This window comes from Chrysochloris asiatica, unplaced genomic scaffold (assembly GCF_000296735.1).
Source record: "Chrysochloris asiatica unplaced genomic scaffold, ChrAsi1.0 scaffold00032, whole genome shotgun sequence".
NCBI classification, from domain to species: Eukaryota; Metazoa; Chordata; class Mammalia; order Afrosoricida; family Chrysochloridae; genus Chrysochloris; species Chrysochloris asiatica.
The window spans coordinates 17683327-17709817 of record NW_006408550.1 but is presented as its reverse complement, the minus strand read 5'-3'; the positions used below and the strand labels follow the sequence as shown (position 1 = coordinate 17709817).

General features: G+C 39.1%; 1 protein-coding gene across 1 annotated transcript in view; it reads right to left on the bottom strand.

The window, feature by feature from the left end:
• Positions 1 to 10257: 10257 nt before the first annotated feature.
• Positions 10258 to 26491, bottom strand: part of ING3 (inhibitor of growth family, member 3) — a 41246-nt gene continuing 25012 nt past the window's right edge. The window contains exons 5-12 of the mRNA XM_006859320.1: positions 21381 to 21477; positions 18638 to 18709; positions 17438 to 17557; positions 17005 to 17162; positions 16229 to 16422; positions 15559 to 15754; positions 12714 to 12752; positions 10258 to 11178 (exon numbers count right to left, since the gene is read on the bottom strand). Coding sequence (XP_006859382.1) covers positions 11062 to 11178; positions 12714 to 12752; positions 15559 to 15754; positions 16229 to 16422; positions 17005 to 17162; positions 17438 to 17557; positions 18638 to 18709; positions 21381 to 21477 — 993 coding nt within the window. The 3' untranslated portion in view covers positions 10258 to 11061. The remainder of the gene's footprint in view (positions 11179 to 12713; positions 12753 to 15558; positions 15755 to 16228; positions 16423 to 17004; positions 17163 to 17437; positions 17558 to 18637; positions 18710 to 21380; positions 21478 to 26491) is intronic.

The window sequence follows — 26491 nt, the reverse complement described above, 5'->3', positions numbered from 1 at the left end:
GGAGCTTAGGCTCAGGGCTCCTGGACCCTCGGGGGCATCAAGAGCGCAATCTGCTTTGGGTCCTGAATGGTGGGTTTCCGCAAATTGGAAACAGCAGTCTATTTCCCCTGCAATGTGGCTGCCTACACAGAGCTACTGACTTTTAAATACATGGTTGCTCTTTGATCTCCCGAGCTACTTTTTTTTCCCCTCTGGTAAAGCGCTGGACTGCAACATTGGTTTGAGCCGCAAGGTCGGTGGTTCAAACTCATCAGCGGCTTTTTGGAAACTCTATACACGTTCATTGTAAGTCGGAACTTACAACAATACATTCCTGGTGTGGAGCTGAGGATTAGTGTTGGACTGCAAGGTCGATTTGAACCATAAAATCGGAGGTTCGAGTTCGCCAGCTGCTCCTCGGGAACCTTCTACAGGGTCACTAGGAGTCAGAACTGATTCCACTGCACGTAACAACAATACAGCGTTAGAAACACAAATAGCCTTTGGTCAATTGATGGCATATGTGGAGGGTGACACTGAAGTGGACTCCAAGAGCGAACTGGAAAGCACTTCTCCTAAGGAAAGTGTTGTTACTCTTCCGGGGCTAAGAGGAACACTAGTGTTACCTGGACTCCTGGAGTGGCCCTGTAGGATCAGCACTGAACTGCCGATCACAAGGTCAGCAGTTCAAACCCACCAGCTACTCATCGATGGCACTTAACACAAAAGTACTGTTTGGCCCTCAGAATATGAAAGCCTCTTGTAAGCAGGGGGATGAATTCAGTGCAGTCTCTGCTTTGGTACGAACTTCTGTCCTCTTGTTCATCATCATCGTCATCATTATTGTTATTGTAAGGCTAAGCACTCAGATACCAACCAAATGGCACTTCCAGCCCTTCCTCCAGGCAAAGACCTGAAGATCTGCATTGTAAAGACTACAATTTAGGAGCTCCAATGTGGCAGCTATGGGTCAGGATCGACTCCACGGCACTTAACAACAACATGGGGCAGTTCTGGCTCTGGTAACATAGTGGTTACCAATCTGGCTGCTAACCTCAAGGTTGGCAGTTTGAAACTACCAGCTGTTCTGTGGGAGAAAGATGAGGCTTTCTGCTCCCGTAAAGATTTATAGCCTCGGAAACCCTGTACAGGGTCGCTGTGAGTCGGAACCGACTCCATGGCACATAACAACAACAACATAGGGCAGTTCAAGGAACTCTGATAGCGTAATGGTTACAAGTCGGGCTGCTAATCTCGCGCTCAGCAGTTCGAAACTACCAGCTGCTCTGTGGGAGAAAGATGAGGCTTTCTGCTCCCGTAAAGATTTACAACCTCGGAAGCCCTATATAGGGTCGCCATACGTCGGAACCCACTCCACAGCACATAATCATAATCACCACCATGGGGCAGTTCAGCTCTGTCATACGTTTTGGGTCGGAATCGATAGGGTGCGTCTAACTACAGCCCTATCTATAGATTTATTTTAAGGCATAGCGTAGAGGTTGTTGTTGCTAAGTGCTGTTGAGTCGGTTCTGACTTATAGGGACCTTATATAAGATTTCCAAGGAGCAGTTAGTGGGTTTGAACTGCCAACCTTGTAGTTCGCAGTCCAATGCTGTTCCTAGCGAGCCACACCAGAAGCATCACATGGAAATTTACTACCACTATGTTTTCAATAGCCTCATATGGATGCGAAAGCTGGACAGTGAATAAGGAGGATCATAGAAGAATTGATGCCTTTGAGTTGTGGTGTTGGAGGAGAATACTGAAAGTGCCATGGACTGCCAAAAGAACCAATAGATCTGTTTTGGAAGAAGTGCAGCCAGAGTGCTCCTTGGAGGCCAGGATGGCTAAGCTTCGTCTCTCCTACTTTGGACATATTGTCCGGAGGAAACAATTGTTGGAGAAGGATGTCATGCTGGATAGGGTGGAGGGTCAGAGAAAAAGAGGAAGACCCCCAACGAGATGGATCAGCCAGGTGGCATCATTGATGGACTTAAGTGTGGCAGCGGTAGTGAGGTTGGCCCAGGATCGGACATTGTTTCGTTCTGCTGTGCATGGGGTCTCTATGAGTCGGTTCCGACTCGATGGCACCTGACAACAACAACAATGTTCCTGAAGTAGTGATTGGGTTTTGAAAGGCTAATTAAATAACTCCTCACTCTTTAAAAATGATGGAATCCTGGTGGCATGACGCTAACCAAAATGGTGGTTGGTTGGAACCTACACAGGAACTCCCGGGCAGAAAGATGTGGCAATCTGCTCCAGTAAAGATTTGGTGGTGGTGTGCCACAGAGTCAGTTTCAACTCATAGCGTCCTGCATAGGTTTTCCAAGTATGTAAATCTTGACTCAAGCAGAAAGCCTAAATTTCTTCCGCAGAGTGGCAGGTAGGTTCGTACTGCTGGCCTTGCACTTAGCAGCTCAACGTGTACCCACTACACCACTAGGACTCCTCTGGGATGGTTCTACTCCTATAGGTTAACTGTGAGTCGAAATTGACTCGACAACATCTTTTTCACTCCTAAAATGAACTAATTGTTGCAGACTTTGGATAGTTTTTGCCCAGCAGAAAGGGGTACCAAAAGGCTTTGTCCAGAATTCAGTCTAGTTCTATACAGACTTCTACAAGGATCGGACTAGTGCAATTCTGCAAACTCCATCCACTTTTCTAAATCAGCTCAAGAAACTCTGAGTAAGGTCATCTGTCTAAACAGAGCATACTGGTCCTTCTCCTAGCCCCTACTTTGTGAACTCTGAATTTCCACGGCAGTTTCTGTTTCAGAGCAGGAATTCTTCAAAGATGTGTAGTCAAACAGGTTTTTGTTTCTAACCCCAACTCCTAGTGGTTCAGAACTTCAGTGAGGCCACACTCCTAGAATGAGCCCATCCGGTAGGCCCGCTGCTGCCAAGTCACTTAAATTTTGTGAGGAGGTGCGCCCCCTAGGGGTGCCTAGCTATTACAGACTCAGGGACATGGGCATCTAGAATATACCAATACTATTACTGTTTCTTATTTAAAAATCAAACGAAACTATTTTAACTTCTATAAAAGGACTTGGGGCTCTATTGTCAATAAGGCTGAAAAAGAGACTTTAAGGATAGGTTTATGCATGGTTAAATTGTTGAGTACAGAGAACAAAAGAAAGAGTAAACCAGAGACTAGAATCAAGTTACTATTGGGCTTGGAGAATGGAAAGACAACAGCATTGATCATTTTAAGAAGTTGCTATAATTAGACTTCAAATAACAGAAACCAGTATGATAGAAAATTTGCTTTCTAGAAATAATGCGGGTAGCTTGAAGAATCCATACTCCCTATCTTAATGGCTGAGCCCAAAGAAATGAAGGAGTCCTGGTGTGGCGCTGTGGGCTAATGCGCCAGACTGCAAAGTCCTTTGAACTGCAAGGTCAGCGATTCAAGCTCACCACTTGCTTGCTCGTTGGAAACCCTATACAGGGTTGCTGTGGCTCGAAATCGACTTGAGGGACTTAACAACAAAAGAAGTGGAAGAGAAGATAGCAGATATAATGCCATCTACAGAACCGAATTAGAGTAAGAAGGTGAAAAGAAGAGAGCAGGGATTATCACCAAGTAGACAAAGAAGGCCCATATTGTTGTTGTTCTGACCCATAGCGTCCCTGTATAGGGTTTCTGATGAGCAGCTGGTGAACTTGAACCATGGACCTTGCAGGTTGGCGCATTAGGTCCTTAGACATCATCTTTTAGAATCAGTCCATTCTCAATATGGATCATGGCATTGCCTCTTATGAGCTTGTTCTGAACCAAGTGATTTCATTCCTTTAAATCTCAATTTAATTCCTTTAAATCATAAACCTTCATTTGTGAAATGAAGATACGGATGCGTGCATTGAAGTGCTGTTGACATCCTAGATGGGAAGATGTACACAAAGCACGTAGGCATTCTGGGGACATTTGCTGGGCAAAGGGCTAATGACTTCATGCCTATGATGTTTTGGATCCTGAAGTTGAACTCAATCCTAACTGAGCTGATGGTTAGGCGTGGCATCAGACACAGAACAGAGAGTCATTAAATAATGGACCTCAAGGAACAAACACCACCAACAAAAAGGAGTACACAATGTGAGCGCCTTCCTTTTCCTTTGTGAGGTGAAAGTGACTGGCAGAGGCTGGTATGGGGGAAAGCCGATAACAAGAGTGGGATGGGAGAGGAGTATTTAAACGGAGGTGAATGGGACACTTCTCACTGAGTTAAATAAATTAGACCTATTCAAATGGAGTCCTGGTGTGGCGCTGTGGATTAATGCGCTAGACTGCAAAGCCATTTGAACTGCAAGGTTGGTGGTTCAAGCTCACCAGTCCCTCCTTGGAAACCCTATACAGGGTCGCTATAGGTCGGAACCGCCTCGACAGCACTTAACAACAATAATTTGAATGGAAGGCTAAGTGGAAGCATGTGTTCGAATCTGAAAGAGCCAGAACAGCCAATAACAGAATAAGTTGGTTCAGTGAGGGGTTATTGTTGTTCGGCGCCATCTACTGGGTACTGACTCATAGCAACTCTTATGCACAACAGAACGAAACTGACTGAGCCTGCGCCAATCTTACAATCATTGCTACACTTGAGTCCACTGCCGCTGCCATTGTGCCAATCCTGCTCATTGGAGGAATAGATCTTGAAATGCTCTTTGTGAGTCCATTCCTCTTCAATTTCTCATTCCCGGGATAGTAAATGACCAATACCATTCCATTTCAGTTCATTAATGTCTAGGATATCGATGTTTATATGTTTCATTTCATTTTTGACAACTCCCAATTTTCCTAGATTCATACTTTGTACCTTCCATGTTCTACTTACTAATGGATGTTTGCAGCTCTTTCTCCTCATGTTGAATTGTGCCCCATCAGCAAATGAAGATCCCAAAAACTTTACTCCATTTGTGTCATTTCGGTCAATTCTACTTTGTAGAGACAAATCTTCCCTAGTCATATTTTGAGTGTCGTCCCACCTGAGAGGCTCATCTTCCGGCACTATATCTGACAATATTTTGGTACTCTTCGTCATATTTCAATATTGAATATTCTGGTGCTGACAGTGTTTAACTGCTATTCATATGGTTTTTAGTAACTAAATATTCTCAAGTAGACCATCTCTGCTTCTTTCTAGTTGGCCTTCGTCTAAAAGCTCATTTGAAACCTGTCAGTAACACACAAATCATTACAGTACAGTGATGGGAGTGGGAGGCAAAAATGCAGATCAACATGTGGATTCTGACAGTGTGCAGACAGCATAGTTTTTGTGTGTATCATTTCATAGAGAACTCCCACTGCTGAGCAATGTCAGCACTGAAGGGCTTAGATTTAGGCAGCATTCACCTGGGAGAACAGATTGACAGGTCTATGAGAATCCTACCATGTTTCCAGGTCAGATGAAACAGAACAATCTTCTCTCTAAACTTCTCCGTCACACATATTTTCCATTTCAGTTTTTAGCATTGAGTGTTGGGAGAGGATGTATTGTTGTTTAAAAGGTTCTTTTGTTAACATTTACTTTTAAAACTAAAAGAATAAAGAGACGTATCCCTTAAAACTCCAGCGTTGGGTCACAGATATCTGTAATTATGTACAATTTCAGTAGATCAGAAATCTTGGGAAAATAATTTGCCTCACCAAGTTTCAGCTTTCTTATAAAATACTAGGGGCTTCATGACCTAGCCTCAATGGCTTGATAATCAGAGCTCAACTAGAGGAAGATTTTAAAAATTAAATAAAAAAACAATTTTTGATAAAGGAAACGAGGGTAAATTACTACAGTTTGATGAACTTGACCTATACTCATGGAGGGAGTAACTCTAAATACCAACAGAGAAGGAAGGAGTGTTCACATGAAGTATCAATGCTGTCCCCTCTGTACACAGGGTAGTTTGGCCATCTTGGCCTCCAACAAAGTGCACTCTCGCTGCACTTCTTCCAACACAGATCAGTTGGTTCTTTTGGCAGCCCATGGCACTTTCAATATTCTCCTCCAACACCATAACTCAAATGCATCAATTCTTCTATGGTCTTCCTGTCCAGCTTTCACATGCATATAAGGTTACTGAAAATACCATGGCTTGGGTTAGGTGCATCTTAGTCCTCAAGCTGATGTCTTTGCTCTTCAACACTTCAAAAGGTCTGTGCAGCAGATTTGCCTAATGTAACATGTCATTTGATTCCTTGACTGCTGCTTCCATGAGTGTTGACAGTTGATCCAAGAAGAATGAAGCCCTTGACAACTTCAATCTTTTCTCCATTGAAAAGAATGTTTATTGGTCCAGTGGTGAGGAATTTTCTTTTCTTTACATTGAGATGTACTCCATACTGAAGGCTGTGCTCTTTGATCTTCATCAGTAAATATTTTAAGTCTTCACTTTCAGCAAGCAAAGTTGTATCATCTGCATATCACAGGTTGTGAGTTTTCCTCCAATCCTGATGCCACGTTTTTCTTCATAGAACCCAGCTTCTGGTATTGTTTGCTCAGCATAGAGGTTGAATAAGTATGGTGTAAGAATACAACCCTGTCGCACACCTTTCTTAATTTTAAACTATTCAGTGTTCACATATTCTGTTCGAACAATTGCCTCTTGGTCCATGTACAGATTCCTCATGAGCATTATTAAGTATCTGGAATACTTATACTTTGCAATGCTGTCCATAGATTTCCATGATTCACACAATCAATAAGCCTTTGCATAGTCAATAAAGCACAGGTAAACATTTTTCTGGTATTCTCTGCTTTCAGCCAAGATCCATTGGACATCAGCAATGATATCCCTCGTTCTACACCCTCTTCTGAATCCAGCTTGAACCTCTGAAGTTCTATGTCAATGTATGCTTGCAACCGTTTCTGTATTATTGTTGGTAAAATTTTACTCACATGGGATATCAAAGAGATTGTCCGATGATTTCCGCATTCTGTTGGGTCACCTCTCTTGTGACCCATGTTTTTGGAGGTAGAAATCCAGGCATTTTCCTAGTCTGTCTGAAGCTCTTTTGAGACCTGCTCAGCATCACAGCAGCATGTAAACCTTCACTGCCAGTGGTGGCTGTCCATGTGGGACATTTAGATGGCATACATCACTTGGTCCACATTTCATTAGTCACAGGGTCTCACCAATGAAATTGAGCTGGGAAATCTAATGTCATGCCCAGAAGGAAAAGGAAATGAAGTTTGATAAACCTATCTTATCCCAGCTACAACTAGGGAGAGAAGTAAAATGCCACAGAGACCGAATAGAAAGTTCATATTTGGGGAAGAGACAAGTTTCAGGCCAAGTGGGTGCTTCACAACTGTTGCCTGAAGAGTCAAGTCTGTAGCAGAATTCAATCATGAGTATTAAGATCGATGACAACTAACAAGTCAGAAATTACAAACTCTTCCAGTAATCTAGATTTTCTAATCAGAATAAAGGAGTGCTGTGGCTCTACAGGATAGGCACTGGACTAACCACGAGGCTGGTGGTGAGTCCACCAGCTGCTCTATGGGAGAAAGATGAAGCTTTCTGCACCCATCAAGATTTGGTGATGGTGGTGTGCTGTGGAGTTGGCTCCAACTCAGAGTAACCCTGCATAAGGCTTCGGAGGCAGAAAGCCTCATCTTTCGCCCATGGAATGGCTGGTAGTTTCGAACTGCTGACCTTGAGGTTAGCAGCCCGACTCGTAACCACTAGTTTACCAGAACTCCTTTAGAAATCCTAGAGTCCCTATGAGTTGGAACTGACTCAAGGATACTTGACAACAACAATCAGAATAAAGAAATGTGAAGCCATCTCCAATTCTAAGTCAATTTTTTATAACCTTACTAACAAAAGTGCTATTTAACAATCATATTAAACACCAGGTCCAGGGTTCGAACCCACCACCCACCTCTCGGAATGAGTTTCTACTGGTGCGAAGATTTATAGCCTCAAAACCCTATTCAGGGTAGTGCCAAGTCAACTGAAGAGCACTTAACATGTTAAGGCTACTCCATTTAGTGTTCCATAGCAGTGTACAATGCTCTTCATGAACAGATCCCTGTGCACTTCTAATTGCTGTCCCTGACAGACACTACATGTGTCTACACTCTCCACTTATCAGAACATACATGGGTCTTGAATCTACTCTGTTGCTTTGAGATCCTTCCCTATTTCATTTGTCTTTACAACTCCGTTCAAATGAGACCTCATGTTAAATCATGCTGATTATTGCAAAGGAATCCACTCCCAGTATTCCCATAGCATTTTGTGCATCCATTTGTTTGAGTATTTACTGTGACTATTTAAAATGTCAGTTTTCCCCTTCCACCAACACACACACGTATACCTTCCTTCATCTGTGTATTTTCAACATCTAGGTATTTAACGTTTGTAAAAATATGGAAGTAAGATGTTTTTGAGGCTATTCTTTTTCTCCTACAACACAGTATCTACATACTCAAAGTTTCATATCCCTTCTGGTCCAAATTTATTTAAGCAAACACTTGTCTTAAGACTAAAGCAATTAATGAGATCCAGATGACCATTTTGAAGTTTCTAAAGACAAAGGGCGCAAACATTGCAAAAATCTGCGTTAAAAAATTGAAATACGTGGAATTTTCTTTTAAAAGAGATTTAACTGCTTTTGGAAAGAATGATTATTTATCAAACACTCAGCATCATCTAGGCATTTAATTAAGCCATTTATTGCTTTAAATGTCACCACGAACATTTAAATATACACTCCACAGTAGTTAAGGCCTGTTTTTACCACCTAGAAATTGTGAATCCATACTTGGATTTTTTTGGTGCCACCAATTGTTACATGGGTTTTGCACAACGATTTTGAATGAGTGTTTTATAACATCCCAAATACTCATTATATCTCTTGGTGCTAATGCTGCAAAGAACATGACTTTTCTTCTGGATGAGGTACTTTCATGTATGACCCATCATTTATTTGTATCAGATATGAGCAGATGCCACACGTTACTAAGTAATCATACGCAATTTTGGTTTACTTCTTAATACAGACTTGAAAAAATATTCAATGTTGGAGTGACTTGGTAAGTAGTGGAATTCATTGAAAGGGGCTGTGTAGCAGCTGAAACACAAATTCCTGCCTCACACAGGGAAGTTTCTCTTAAAATAAGTCTGTACATACGGCTTTTTCCTTTAACCAATTCCTGTAAGTTTGAAACAACTTAATGTATCATCAGAGGATATAAATAATACAATCAGCATCTCTGAGCAACAAGTTCATAAGCTCACTGAATACATTACGTATCACTTCTTAAAAGTCTGTAAAATCTCCATGAAAATACTTAGTACAATGGGCACCCACAAATGCACTTAACTTATGGTTTGACAGTTATAAAATCAGAATGCAGTATCTCGGGATCATGAAATTTCAAAGTTGACATGGACAATGGAAATCCCCTATTTTAATCCATATCCTTGTGGGTAATATTGCATAGATTTTAAACTGTTTTTTAATAAGCTCCAAGAGGCTCATAAGTGGTCTCAAAGCAGATTTCTGACAGACTTAGTATGTTTCAATACAAAAGAAATTATGATGCAATTTAAATTTTTAAGGACTTTTCTACTGATAAGAACTTGATATTACACCTTAAATAAAACGTACAATAAACAAATGTAATAATTTAAATAGCACCTGCAGATAAAACCTTGGGAGTCCTGGTGTGGCGCTGTGGGTTAATGCAACATACTGCAAAGCCTTTTGAACTGCAAGACTGGTGGTTCAAGTTCACCAGCTGCTCCTTGGAAACCCTAGGGGTCAACTATGGGTCAGAATCGACTCAACGGCACTTCACAACAACATAGATAAAACTTTAAGAGTATTGTAGACATTCTGAAGCTTGATTAATTATGGCACAAAGTGATTCAAATCTTAATGATCTTTCATACCAGTATGTGGTAATCAAAAATAGAGCTGAATTTTTAAAGTTCCAACCAAAGCCTTTTTACTTAAATTGGTCAAAACATCTATAATAATTATTTTTATTTCATCTGCTGTGATTAGACTTCTTTCACATTCCTTAAACTCTGAAGGAAAAGCCAGAGAGATGTTCTAGAAAAATATATTTGCATTTCAAATTTACATGAAAAAATGTCTTCTCCTATTTTCACATCATAAATTCCAAATGTTATGATTAAAGAAATCACAGATTATTTCAGCATTCTGTGTCCCAGGCCAATCTTCTTTTTTAGGTTATGAAAATTGGAAGTTAATTGAAGTTAAGAATTTTTTGTTATTAAGCATGTAAAGTATAAATACAAGTAATTTTTTAAAAACTTTATTTTAACACCTAATACAATTCCAATTTTAAGGATTACTTGCACAAAAAAATAAACACATTTGGTATAAAAATGTATCACTTTAACACCCTTTCCCCTGTCAGCCCCTTCCCACCCTCATGAGCTGCACTCTGGTCGGATGCAGAAACACAGAAAGACTAGTGGCGCCGAGTCGATTTCCTACCGGAGTGTCTGTGTATGTTCCTAGGTATGTTAGAGGATGCCAGCCCACGCTATTACATAAACCAGTTCTTCAGCCCGCTGAATTTAGTTTCACAAAGAAACAAAGATTATAAAGGCATTTTAAAAACCGTATCTTAAAGTCTTTTGAAAGCAGTACTGACTTTTTCTGTGTGCAATCTTTTATGTACAGTGTTACCAAACAGCTCTGGAGGACAGTACATGCAGGAGAACTTATCTGTTGAATATAAAATACTTTTCTTAAAATCTTCATCGTTGGAATTCTTTGAAGTCCAAATTATAGAATGCCCATTACTTTGAGAAAATGGTTAAGGAGTACAAATGTCTGCATATGCTGGCCACTGAAAGAATCCAAGGCTAACTGGAATAATATTGAGAGCACACCAGGAGTGCATAAATAATTTACTTACATTATTAAAATACAATCCATAACATTGATAGTTCAAGATCTTATAGGATTGTCTATATAAGTCCTCTAATAGTTTTTCAGAAAATGCGTTGTTTCTTCTTTCCCTTTTTGTTTTTTAAAGTCCTAGACAACATGTTTAGCTGAAGATGTTTCTTTCCTCCAGTGGAGTGACCACTTTTATTTGTGTCGACTGCCCCTCCTCTTCATGGCAGCCGTGCACTGGGGACAGTACCATTTTCCTTTTGGTGCCTCAGTCAATCCAACACATCCATAATGGAACCATTCTATAGGGCACTGAAAAACAAAGTTGCAAAAAAAGTTTTAAGCACCTTCAGGGATTAGAGATACATTCAAATATGATCAGGAGACAAAAGTTTCCACTTAATAGAAGTCCCAGGATGAGAGTTTTTTATCTAGATTACTTCGGAGAGTACCTGGTCCATCTCATAAGCTTCAGAGAAGAAGAAATGGAGACACAGGCATTTAAGCATCTTTGAAACTCTGCGGTTATAGAAAGTATTTCCACAATGCTAAATTCATTAATTTTTATAAGCTTGAGGAAGAAACTGATGTCAACTTTCAAGGGCAAGAAGAAGTGAGATGAGCCTCTTAGGTTAAAAAAAAAAGGATTTTAAAGATTTCATTTTATTTTGAACTTCCTTCAAAAAGTGGTACAAGCCAGTTGTAGTTAAAGATGTAAAAGGATGCATGGGCTTCTTTTCTGGGAGTTATCTATTCCTAGAGATGAAGAGAAAAAGTGTTCTTCTTCGCAACCTACTAAGAAGCTTGGCACTTTATTCACAAAGCTCAGTCAGAAGGGAACACTGGGAATGAAAGGCATCTGAGTAGATGGCACTGTACTCATAGAACACTCACTTACTTTCACCAGGGATGGAAGCCCTGGCAGACTGTCTTGAAATGGCTGGGTGATGGCTGTTGTGCAGTAACCACAAACAGCTCACAAGTGATTGTAGAAATGGAAGTGGAAAGAAGAGAGTCTTTCCTGCACCTAAGAGGACATGTGTGCAGCTTTTCAGGTCTAGGCAAGTGCAAATGCTAACACTAATTTCAACACAAGCCAATCCTTCTCAATCTTCAGAATGCTTGATAAAATTACAACTCTCAGTGTTGATTTTAGAATTCTGATTATTACTTTCTACAGAACTCAATGCTTTCAATGGAATAAGAGAGCAAAGTTGAGTAGAAATAAGAAGTCAAAAATATAACACAAAGACTCTTAGCATTAAACTTTTTAAATCTGTAAACAAAATAAGCTTCCTAAAAAAGAATTTTTTTTCTGTTCAAGCTTCTTTTATAATTAAAACTGGCATCTAAAAAGAATATAGTAGGAAGGACATACTACACTCACAGGAGGAAAACACTTCCACACCAGATCCTTACATTCCCAACTCTCACCTCAACATCACAATTTCTAAAAGTCTTAACGCTTTAAAGCTCCAATTCTTCAGTGTGGCAAACAAGTATATCCTAGTAAAGGCAATTCTCTGTAGCAAAAGAGGAAGAGAGTGCTTGTAATTTCCATACACCCTAACACTTGGGAAATATCATCTTCACACAAAACCATAAACTCTAAAATTAACTGGAAGCAAATTAAGACTACCCAGTTTTGGAGAGGAATAGCCTAGTATCTATTAATATAATGTGACTGAATATTTTAAGCTATCGATAGTATAGCCCCTGAGTAATCTAACTGCAAACATATTTTCCTAGACCAAGAGGCAGAGAAAAACACTCAACCAATAACAACTCAAGTTTTAACAACCTGTGACTTTTTTCTCATTGCTGAACAGGAAGCTTTCAATACTTACATCTTGATTGTCACATCCCACCATCTCACCGTAGGAAACCTAATTAGGAGAAAATTAAGTATTTTTACTATGACTACATTAACATATACCTTACAAGAATGCTATGAGTCGGAATTGACTGGTTTATACTGAATATATAATCACACTGAGATTGAAGATATACAAGAGGGTTTAAAGTTGCTGGAAAAATTTCATTATCTTTCAATTTCATTTTTTCATAAAGCTCCCTTATATAGTTTTATAAAACCCTGTTTTGAGGGGTGAGAGGAGAGGAGATACAGAGAAACTACCTGTCCTTTGAAAGTCTAAAATACATCACCAGTTCTAGATACCACCAGGACACAAGAATGACCTGGATGGACACGGTGGTTTGTTGTTTTGTAATTTTTAAGCTTCTTCTTTGGTTACTTACTTACTATGGGTTTGGGTTCTTGCTCACGCTAGGTTGTTTATATATTTGCAGTAAATCATACATTTTGTTGAATTTTTTTATTATACTGTCATTTTTCTTCTGATTTTCTTTACTAGTACTTTATAGCACAATTGCCCAATTCCTGAGTACAGTTACACTTTTAACTACCAAAAACCAAACATGTTGCAGTTCACTCAGACTCACAGAAATCCTCTAAGACAGAGGAGGCGCTGGAAGGTCAGCACTGGACTATGTGCCACCAAGATACCTGCAATTCAAACTCACCAGCTGCTCCTTGGAAACTCTATACACCGGTCACTATCAGTCAGAACCAACTCAAAGGCACTTAAAAAAGACACCGTTTTTATGGAATCAAATTGCCATATCTTTCCCCTGCAGAGCAACTGGTGGGTTTGAACCACTGACCTTTCAGTTAGCAGCCAACTGCTTAACCACCTGTGTTATCAGGCCTCTAAACTATTAATAAACTAAATTTTTAGGCTTTCTAGTTCTCTTAAGAATGAGGACGTCTATTATGGTCCTGTCCCCAAGAACCACTTTGCTGAGCATCAGTATTTGGGGGCTTTCAGATTTTCCCCTTAGTGCTACAGACATACCCACTATCATTTCACCATTACAGAGGCCAACTGATTCTGTTCTTTTATGTTTTTATTAGCAACATTTAATAGCCTACTTTTATTACCACATTTTTATTACCAGAATGCTTACAAGTTATTTTTTTAAAACTCTTTTATACTAAAAAATGTTTGCCAAGTTAAAAAGTAAAAAAAATAGCGATTTTTTTTTTCTTAATTAGACTGGCAATTCATTTCAATAAATGGAAATAGGTTAAATATTTAAATGTCGAGAAATCAAGGAATATCAAGAACTAGATAAAGCTATGTAAAAACTAAAACAAAAGCCATATTTAACAGAGGAGAAGAGTAAGAGGAGAGGAATAAAGCCTTTTTAAGCAGACAATCCATGCAAATTTCATAAAAACACAAAATCAATCAAAACTACAAAATATTGAAAATTTTTAAGAGACAGGTGTGGTGCTGTGGGTTAATGCACTGGACTGCAAAGTCAGTCTGATCTGCAAGGTTGACATTCAAGCTCACCAGCCACTCCTTAGAAAGCCTACACATGGTCACTACAGGTCGTAATCGACTTGATAACACTTATGAACAACAAATTACTAAGAAAATGCTTTATAAGATATATGACAAAGACAACTGAAAAAGCTCCATGAGTCAACATATACAAGAAATAAAATATTCAGAAAAGGTCTAATCTCATTGCTAATATAAAATAAAATAATCACATCATACAAAGTATTCAACAGGTACACGCTTTTTAAGAGAATAATATCTAATATTATTGGTGCTATTGTTGAGTGCCATCAAGTGGGTTCAGAATCACAGCAACCCTGTATAAGGTTTCCAAGTAGTGGCTGGTGAGTCTGAACCGCCAACCTTGTGGCTCAAACTGACCTTGTGGTTCAGTGCTTTAACCCACAGCGCCACACCAAAAGGCAGGCTTATAAAGTTTTGTTAATAAAGTTCCAGAATATATTTCTGCAATTTTCAGAAAGTTTTTGTAATGATTTTATTATTAAAGGTTTGTCCTAGGAGATTACATGTATGAAATCGATTTAAAAATGTCTATGAGAATGTCATTTCTAATTGTAAAACATATAAAACCAGTAAAATAATCTACAGCTGGATACCGATCACACAGTTATGGTATGTTGTTGTGTGCTGTCGAGTTGGTTTTGAATCATAGAGACCATATGTAGGGTTTTTGAGAAGAAGTTGGTGGGTTTGAACCACCAATCTAGTTGTCAGCAGTCCAGTGCTTATCCTATAGTACCACACTAGGACTCCAAAGTTATAGCACACCATGGAGTCCTGGTGTGGTGCTATAAGGTAAACACCAGATGGCTGACAGTTCAAACCACCTTAGGAACCCTATACAGTACCAGTATGACTCGACAGCACTTAACAACATGTAATCATAATAAATATATATATATGCATAAAAATAAAAAAAGACTAAAAAAAAAAAAAAGCCCATGTTAAATAAACATGATTTAATGGAAAAAAGTTGCAAATATATATACTAAATGTCGAATTCATATACACAGTTGTGTGTGTGTGCTTCTATGTATGTATGCACGTGGCTTACATTAGTGGTACATCAAAATGTTTCATTACAGCTCAGTATCTGAGCACTGATAGTGAACTTAAATTTTTCTTCAGACTTCGTTAACTCGTAACAAAGATATGACTTTTATAAGAGGGAGAAAGATGTATCAAAACAAGTCAAGATGTTTTCAATGGAGTAAGAACAGTGCTTAAAACAATAAAATGGTTCTCTCTTTTATCTAGTTTACTCAAACTCTGCTCCTACAGAGAAACCTCGGGCTTTTACCTGATTACAAATGCAATAGCGTGGCTCATTGGGGTCGTAAGTCCAATCGACCTGATTGTTTGAATCAGATTCTGGGACTACTGTTGTCTGCTGAGAGATTTCCTGTACTGCTGCGGACGATGAAGAGGAGGAGGACAGTGAGGAGGAGGAGGAGGAGGAAGACGACGACTGCTGGCTCGAAGACTTGTTGTTATTTCTGAAAACACAGGATCAGTTTTATTAGTTCATCTCCAGAAGTCAATACCTGGGAGTAACTTGTAAATTAAGTATACAAAATGGAATGGCTGCCAAAGTATAAATTATGTTTAAAATTAAATTATAAACTACTTATAATTACATGCTATACACTCATAAAGGAGCTCTGGTAGCGCAGTGGTTACGAATTGGGCTGCTAATCTCACCATCAGCAGTTCGAAAACTATCAGCTGATCTGCGGGAGAAAGATGAGGCGTTCTGCTCCCGTAAAGATTTACAGCCTCGGAAACCGTGTATAGGGTCACTATGTGTCGGAACCAACTCCACAGAACAGAACAACAACAACATACACACATAAATTAATCCTACCGATTCATTACTGGCTGTCATTATACAAAATACGAATGTCTGACTGAAATGCTACGGAGACTGAGCACCCAGGAAGGTACAAGGCTACTGTGATAATGAAACTTACTTGCTCTTCCTACCACTGCGGGAGTCAGCCGCTGACGAGCTGGCGTTCTGTGTTAATGTCGTCATGAGTGCTGAGGATGAGGAATAGCCAGCTGTTTCCCTAGGCATCGAAAACTCTTTTCCCAGCTGAAAGTCATTGTTCTTAAATGCTTCGTAACTGGCTTTTAAACTCGATGTTCTTCGTCCCTCTTTCATCTTAAATAGACATTTGTTTTTGTATTAATGCACAGCAATATATATATATATTTTCTTTTTTAAGTCTTACAAGTTACAGTATTAGTTTGTCTTATGCAGTGCGAGTCATTGTGTCTAAACCATTGTTTTTCACCATTATAATTTAAGCTATTTTATATAGCATAAATGTTTACACATTTATGAAGTAATTTTGGATTAGGTAATTTTCAATATGAAAGACAAACACTGTAGAGAAGTGACCTACCGCAAGCCAACCTACGTCCTGAGGCTAAGAGGAAGCCCTGGGACTGCCCACTCTAGCACGTGCTGGGCACTGCAGCACAGGAAGTGTGAGCCATTTTTGTGGGAAGGGATTTGTGGTATTTGTGTCAATCGACTTTTAAATTTTTCATTATCAGTTGGTACTTCCTGTACATTCGTTTTGTTTGATAAATTGTCATTATCCTAAGGCTGTAATTTTTAAAAGTGAAACTATACAGTGGAAGAAACTCTCTATTCATTCACATTGAGTTGCTTCTATTAGGATTTGCCAATAGCTCACACAATATATAATATTCTGTCTCCAAACCTTTGTCTTTGTACCTGAGCCGTGGCTTGGACTGCCTGAGCTGCTGCCATGGTGATTGCCCCAGCCCCAGTTCCTGAAGATAATGAGCCAATGTTATAGGACGCCAAGGGTTGGGTAGAATTCACATTGTAGGCATTATTAGAAGAGGCGGTAGAATTATTATTTCGACATCCTATGTAGAAGTAAAGAAAAAACAAAAATGGTTGGAGAGAGTATTAGTGAATTTAAAACATAGTATTTTCCAGCTAAGACAGAATTATTAGATTTAAAATTTTCATGTCACAGTAGATTGAATTGACAGAATAATGTATTGATTTTTCTCCATATATAGACTTTAACCAGACCAAAAAAAAAAATGCATGATTCATTAATCCTGACTGCTTTTATTTTCCCTTATTCTAACACTAACAACAAAACAAACAATTATATTCAAGAAAGTAAAATTACCGAGTGTATTTTCTTTGGAGGCATCTGATGTAAGAGTAGACAGAAGAGCTTCAGATTTAAATTTCTTTTCAGGAATATGATCAGTTGTCGTATGGTGAGTAGTTGGATTATATTTTCTTTCTGAATATAAGCACAGAATTTGTAGGATTTAAAAAAAAGAACTATGGACAAGGAACTTAACAACAACAACAACACAGACAGGCACAGTGCCTCTATCCAGCTATAAGATCACATAGCTATGCTCTGGGTTACTCATGGAATACAAAAAAGTGTTTTCTCAGAAGGAAGGTCAAACAGTAGACCTCTGTCAGACGCCTTCTCACACATTCAAAATGCTTCAGTAGCAAAGTACTGGATATAATCCATGATTTACTATGATCTCATGATGCAACATGATTTCATATACAGCATTAAGGGAATTGTGCTTTTTTAAAAACATTTCCTAGAGTTCAGGATAGTTTTCAATCAACCTATCTATGTAACTATTGTAATGTCAAAAAATGCACCCCAGACAGTCATTCATCTAAAACCTTTCATTTCCTCACCCATACACTAACCAATTGAGACTTCATTGTTCTGCTAAGTACTAGAGGACAGAGGATGAAAGACAAAGGGCCTACAGCACACAATAGTTTGTTATCTAGCAAGCTTGTACTGCAGGTAGAAAGTACTCTTATTCTTCCTCTATGAACTCCTGGGAAATCAAACAGTTCCAAGACAAATATACACTTCCTGCTGCGGGATAAGGCGCTGGATTGCAAGGTCAGTTTAAACTGCAAGGACAGAGGTTCAAGCTCACCAGCCGCTCCTTGCAACCACTACCAAGGGTCGCTGAGTCAGAACCAACTCCACAGCACATAACAGGATGAAAAAGGTAAACCTGCAGTGAAATAACTGCAGTGAAAATGTGTATCTCACACACGCACACAAAAAAAGGGAAGGATACTTTGCAATAGATTGTGTATAACTAATAAAATAAATTATACATGGAGTCCTGGTGTGGCGCTGTGGGTTAATGTGCCAGACTGTAAAGCCTTTTGAACTGCAAGGTTGGTGGTTCAAGCTCACCAGCTGCTCCTCAGAAACCCGCTACAGGGTCGCTATGAGTCGGAACCAACTCAATGGCACTTAACAACATACATGTAACACAATGCGTTTCTGACTGTATTTAACATTTTAGCTGTGCTAAAGCAAACTTACTTTCCACTGGAGTATGTGAATGCGCATGGTGATTATTCACTGGCTGTGAAGGAGTATCTAATTCCAAAGATCCTAAACAAAGAGAGAGGTAAAAAAGCAGAGATAGATCACCATTAAACATCGCCCACATACAGACCTTTACTCCACTCCCCAGCAGAGCACTGGCAGCTCTGTCGTATGATGCCCAGAGCATCATTTCAGCCAGACACAAAGTTTGAATGTCACCACTTCCAATTTCACCCTGAGCTGCTCTCTCTCTAAACAACATATTCATTTCCTAGCATTTACCTTCTATCCAAAAGGTCTCAAAGTATGCTGACGTCTACCTAATTAGGCAACCCACCACAGTGAGCACTATGTTTACTGGATGAAGAGACATCACTCCACTACTGATAAGAACTGAAAAACTCAACCCAGTTTTACTGAGCTGAAAGCCTTTTAATGGGCAATCCTAAAGTCCTAGGTAATGGGAATACTACTTTATAAAAGAAAATTCTTATCGTTAAAATGATACATGATAATAAGAAGTCCCTAAAAGAAGGTAGGGATTTTCCTTGTGAAACGTGAGAAACAGAATCTCTACCAAAGCGCTACAGAATCTACAATGGACTGCTAACCACATGATCTGCAGTTGAAACCCACTAGCTGTTCCTCGGAAACCCTTATACAGGGTAGCTATGAGTCAGAACAGACTCACTGGCATTTAACAACAAAAACAAGCTTTCGAATACTTTCAAGAGACTTTCTGGGTTTATCTTAGATCCCTTGATAAAAAATTATGGCATAAAACAGAGTGAAACAGTTTTATAACTTGATCCAATTTACTTTCATATGTCTGGGTCCTTATAAAGGATGCTTCATTAACCTCCTTGTAGAACTAAATAAGCATGAATTAGTTATTCATGACTATCATCAGAATTTCAACAACAAAAAAACCCAGAATATTTTATTTGGCATCAAAATATTTAATTGTCCTGAGTGCTAGTACCCCCAGAAAAAAAGCTGAAACAAATTACCATCAAAAGTAGGGGTTGTTGTTGTTATGTGCCATGGAGTAGGTTCCGACTCATAGTGACCCAGTACAGGGTTTCCGAGATTGTAAATCTTTACGGGAGCAGAAAGCCTTATCTTTCTCCCATGGAACAGCTGGTAGTTTCAAACTGCTGACCGTGAGCTTAGCAGCCCGATCCGTAACCACTACGCTACCAGAGCTCTTTGGGGAACCTTTTTTCTGCCAAAATTTACAACATCATTTATGGATCATACAAGATTATCAACTTGAAAATTAGCCTGTTATATTTGGTCAAACATTTAACTCACCCCTAATGTGATCACAGGGTTGCTATGGGTCACAATCGACTCGATGGCATTTAACAACAACAACAAAAATGTGATCATGGCAAGGTCGGTGGTTCAAGCTCACCATCTGCTACTCAAACCCTATACAGGGTCAATCTGTGTCAGAACCAACTCAATGGCACATAACAACTACGTTATGGCTGGAACTGCAGCTGCCTTGCATGGTCAGCCCAAATAATTTTACAGGCCTTATGCGTCCTGTGGGCCAGACATTCCATGCCCCTGATCTAAAGTCAAAGATCTAATTCTGAATACTGATATCCATTCTAGTTGATGTCTAGTTTATAGTGAAATGAAGCTTTCACCTATGTGTAAAAATACGTACATGTTACTGTTGAAATACGTCAAGACAGAAAAGATGTTTGAAGCCTTTGATTAGATTCTAGTAGAAAATAGCTAATTTGTTCCAACTAATGTTTAGAAAGTATATACTCCTTGACTATCATCACTTTACCTGCGTTTACATATATGATCATGTGTAGGTTGGAAAGGACATGCAATTAAAGAAACAGCTCAGGTCTCGATTTTTGGTAAGTACCCTAAATTAAGCCCCCCAAAGTGGTAAGGGTAAACTGTAGCAGGAGATGAATCAAGTCTTGTAAGAAAAATTAAAAGGGCTTCCTATTGATAAGGGAAAGTATATTACTGATAATAAGAAAAATTCTTTGAGAAAAACAGAAATTGTTATGGAATCAACTTCAAGATATATTTATATATATATGGAGCTCTGGTAGTGTAGGGGTTACGAGTCGGGCTGCTAACCTCAAGGTTAGCTGTGTGAAACTACCAGCCATTTGGTGGGAGAAAGATGAGGCTTTCTGCTCTAGTAAAGATCTACAGCCTCGGAAACCCTATACAGGGTCGCTGTGGGTCGGAACCAACTCCACGGCACGCGCGCACACGCACACACAGATACACAATATATAGAGAGACTGTGTATTTCTCAGTTGAGGAAAACCCTAAGAATTAAGTGTTAGTTCTTGAGAGGATAAAAATGATGACCTTCTAAGGAAAAACGATAACTTCTTCAGAGGTTAAGTGCATAAAAATAGGCAGGGCTACGTTAATTTAGTAACATATGGGATAACTTTTTTCTCAATGTTTAACTTGTTTCTTCTAGATGGTTATATTTCTTGAAATCTTTGTTCTTGCCACTCATTAGCATATATGGGTATTTTTAAGAAAAGGAATGATGTCATAGAGTGATAGATGGTAACCTACATTCTCTCAGAATCCACATCCCAAAGAGTTCGGACTATTAGGGAAGCCGCCGTCCAGTGACGCACAGGCTTTGAAGAGCCTCTGTAGGGCATGCGTCTCCTCAGTGATACGATTGCTGCACTTGGAAGTATGTCAGTGATTGAAAACCGTAAATTCTACTTACGCCTCTCTAATATTTCTGTAATTCCAGCATTATCAGCTTCCAGCTCCATTTTAAACTTAGCCAGTTCCTGATCCAGCTTTCTCAAGTGTCGATCTACCTGTTTCAAAGAAGATCAAAGATAACCACCAAAATTTGGGACACTGAAGTGTCATTTGCTGAGAAGACTTTAAGTCTCTACTTCTTTTAGTGAATCTGTTTGAGCTTGTCCATGCACCTATGCCTTAGGTTTTTCATCTATACCATGAGAATACTAATCTCTCAAGTCCCTTAAATACATTTTAAATGTTAAGAACCAGAGTCTCCAATTTGACAGATAAAAGTTCTACACTCCATTTTTAAAATAAGTGAAAATATGAAAATTAAAACAAAACTGATTGTATAGGGATTAGGGGTGTGAGGAGGGGTCAGGGAGGTTGTGCTTACTTTTAGCCTCACCTGCTCCTACCTACTTAAAAAGGCCATTCATGGTGCTATTTACAACACTGAACGAAAGTTCCTCAGTCTACAAAGGGGCTACTAGATTCCACACATGCAATTTTTCTAAAGTAGGAAAGTAGACCGTTACATTTATAATGATTTATGTAAATGACAAATTCCCCAAAGAACATGGTTCAAAATGTTTATTAAAATATTACTGCCCATTCAGGGAGCAAAATGTTATTATCTTATCCATCTAGAGCTCTGTAAAGCTGATTTCAGAAAAACATTAAACTCTAACTAGTGACAATGACTTAATACATTTTCAGCTTAATTTTATATTTTCCAATATTTTTTCAATTTGTACCTTTGAAGTAAAAAAAAACAAAAAAACACTAATTCTATGAAAATATATTTGAATTATTAACATTCTTTATCAAAGTCTAATTTCCCATTGAATCACCGCTCTACCGTGGAATAACTTCCTTACAAATATCAAAATGTATGGCGTCAAAAAACCCTCATAGACTTTCCATTAAATTACATGTCTTCATCAGCACGGGTCTGTCAAACACAAAGTCGGCAGTTCAAGCCCAGCAGCTGCTCCCTGGAAACCGTATACAGGGCTGCTATGAGTTGGAATGGACTTGATGGCACTTAACAACACCATGAGGGAGAAGAAGAGAGAAGCAGCAGAAGAGAAGCCCCCTGGGTGAGATGTCTCAGAAGATGCCAGATGAATCACCTTAGTACTTTAGAGGTCCTATCTCCCCTGTAATATAAGCACTGGACTGCAAGGTCAGTTTGAACCATAAGGTCGGCATTTCAAACTCACAAGCCACTCCTTGGAAACCCTATATAGGGTCACTGTGGGTCAGAACTGACTTGACAGCACTTAACAACAACACTATCTCCTCTCTAGCTCTCACTCTAATCTTCTGAGGTCAGTTACTATTGTCTCCATTGTATAAATAAAGAAGCTAAGCGTAGGCAGGGTTAAGGTGAGCTTGGACCACCGAACCTTGCGGTTCAAAGAGACTTTGCAGTCCAGCACATTATCCACTGGCACTAGAGAACTGGAAATACCACCTTGAGAATTTTCTCGCCTAGATCGAGAATATGGTGAGAAACAGTAGCTTCACATTTTGATACTTTGGTTTCAAAAGGTGTCCATGATTTTGTAGCAATACTTTCTGACTTACCCTTGTATTTTCCTGTCCTACACATACTATTGTCTCCATTGTATAAATAAAGAAGCTAAGCGTAGGCAGGGTTAAGCTCACAATGCACTAACTTTCACCTGTTTGTAAATCAACTGTGCTTCACCATTTATACCTAGCACTGCCCACTGAACTTCTGCAAGCCGAACTCAATTGTTAACTACTTTTTAAACAACTCAAGTTCAAAAAATAGAGGAGCACCGTCCTATTTTTATATTATCAGCAACGATCGAAGTTTCTATTTGTGGTTTTTCAATAACCTAAAGCCCTGTGTTCCCTCATCTCCACAGTTACGTTTCTGTCTTGGAAGTTAGAATTAGAATATTAGCATAGTGGTTATGAATCGGTTGCTAACCTCAGGGTCAGCAGTTTGAAACTACCACCTGTTCCGTAGAAAAAAGATGAGGCTTTCTACCCTAGTAAAGATTTATAGTCTCGGAAACCCTGTACAGAGTCACTATGAGTCAGAACCAACTCCACGGCACAGAACAACAACAACCACCTAGGGTCACAAATTACAGAATTTGCAGGTAATTGAGCGTCCTTTAATGGTACCTGTCTTCCAATAAAAATGTGTGAACACAGACCTCAGATTTTTCTTTCATTGGTAAAACTTAATCTCAAGGGAAATAAAAAAACAACAATCAACCTCTCATATTTAAGCTCCAAGGTCATTTAATGCATGACTAGCATCCTTCCACCTTTCTTACCTATCATTATTCCAATAATAAATACTGAGCTCCGACTATTTGTTTGCCACTGGGTTAAATGGCAGATACTTGAATAATGGGAGAATAAGAAAGGTTAAAAATACAGACCCCAGACACAAGAAGTAAGCAATAGGAGTCAAAAGTAGGACATAAAGGAAAAAATAACACCAGTCTGTGGTAGACACAAAGGAGATATGAGTAAATTAGATAATGAAGAATGGATTCTATTCAAATAGATTGGAAAAAGAAATGATCAGATATACAGCAGAAAAACAAAGCAAACGGGTTATATTCAAATAAATGGGAACAGAGGCTATAATTAAATAATGTTATCGACACAGAAAGCCAGAGTGTATGCATATGGAAAAGCAAAGCACTGTGATATATAGCAAATACAGAGCATCTAACACCTTGATTGGGAGATTTTTTTTCCCCCTACACAATATACATCCCCTTTAAGGAGCTCTGGTAGCATAGTGGTTACAAGTCAGGCTGCTAACCTCAGGGTCAGGAGTTCAAAATTACCAAGCATTCCATAAGAGAAAGATGAGGCTTTCAGCTCCTGTAAAGATTTACAGCCTTGGAAACACATACAGGGTCACTATGAGTCAGAACCGACTCTACAGCACCACCACCACCTCCCTCCACATCAGCATTTAAGAAATTCATTTTGTTAACAATATTACCAATGGGACTTACTATATATACATCAAGGTCTGAAGCTATAAAACAAGTTTGAGAAACATTTCCTGAAGAAAAATAACAATCCTAGATAGTTCAGAAAAGACAATGGAATCCAAGGAATTATTACTTTATTACTTTTTTTTTTAAAGGAATTAATACTTCAAAAACAAATTTCAGAATCAAAATAATGACAAACAACATTTTGACAGATAATCTTCTAAGATGTCTTCTAATTATTCCTACCTCCCAGTATGTAAAAAAATATTATGAACTGATTATTATTATAATTAGTAGGCAAGGAGAATCTTTTTCCTTAAATTCACCACTGATGTATAAATCAACTTAGCAGTCAGAAAGTAAGCTAACTCAAATGATTCTGGATATACAAAGCACCTCTTCTAGCTGATCACTGTAATGACCCCATAGTCAGCAGGCAAAGCAAGAACCTATCTGATGCTCCCCTCCACACATACCTAGCCCCCTACCAATGACTGACAGTGCTGAAGAGGGGGCGGAGTCAACCAAGAGTTCTCATTAGACACTGGCTTCTAATACAAGGATAACCATAGTCGTGTTACTGATTCGTTCCATAGCCAAAGAAGTTTCCTTACCCATAACCCAAAACTAGAACTGCTTTATATTTAAATCTATTCTCCTTTTCTTACCTCTTTAGAGACAAAGGAAACTGTCAAACATTCCTTATCATCCTGTCCCTGTTCACAGAGGGATTGAAGTCACATCTGACTCCCTTGCACAAAACAAAAACCAAAATCCCTCATCCTTTAACATTTAGGCAGTTACTTTATTATTTCTATTTTGACTCTCCCAGTTTTCCATTTTTCAAAATTTCTTGTTTGTACTACTGATGGACCCAATATGGTCAAATTCTAGAACGTAGGTATCATTTTGTCTACCTTGATACTGAAAACTATGCCACTGATATTTTAAATACCAGCAGGGTCACCCATGGTGGACAAGTGTCAGTGGAGGTTCCAGACTAAGAAAGACGAGGAAGGAAAGGCACCAACTCTGAATGGCGGCTGTTGTTGCTGTTAGGTGTCCTTGAGTTGATGCTGACTCAGTGATTCAAGGCACAACAGAACAAACACTGCCAAGTCCTGCACCACCTCACAACTGTTGTTACTCTTCAGCCCACTGCTGCTGCCATCTTGATAAGGGTCTTCCTCTTTTTCGCTGACCCTCCACTTTACCAAGCATGATGTCCTTTTCTAGGAACTGGTCCCTCCTAATAACATGTCCAAAGTCTGAGTGTTGAAATCTCCCCATCCTGGTTTCTAAGGAGTATTCTGGCAATACACCTTCCAACACAGATTTGTTTGTTCTCCTGGCAATCCAAGGAGCTCTGGTAGCACAGTGGGCATGAGTCAGGCTGCTAACCTCAGGGTCAGGAGTTCGACACTACCAGCTGTTACACGGGAGAAAGATGAGGCTTTCTGCTCCAATGAAGATTTACAGCCTCAGAAACCTAGGGTCACTATGAGTCCGAACCAAGTCCACGGCATGCTACCTCCAACACCACCACCTGGCAATCCATGGTACTACTCCAACACCATAACTCAAATGCACCAATTCTTCTATGGTCTTCATTATTCACTGTCCAATTTTCATATGCATACGAGGCTAATGAAAATACCACGGCTTGGGACAGGTCCACCTTAGTCCTCACACTGGTATCTTTGCTCTTGAACATTTTAAAGAAGTCTTTTGTAGCAGATTTGCCTAATTCAATACAAGTGATCTCCTGACTAATGCGTCCATCAGTGTTGATAGTGGATCCAAGCAAAATGAAGTTTTTTATAACTTCACTCTTTTCTCTACTATCGTGATGCTATACTCATTCAGTTGCGAGGCTGTTTTCTTTACGTTGAGGTACAATCTATACTGAAGGTTGTGGTATTTGAATATAGAATCATTGTATCAAAAATTAAGGGTCAATATTCAACAATTCTAAGAGGTAGCATATGACTAAAACAAATACATGAAGGAAGGAGTTCAGTTTGCACTGAAGAAACTGATAATAAACAAGGATCTCTAGATCTGTTTGAATACCAACTGACAT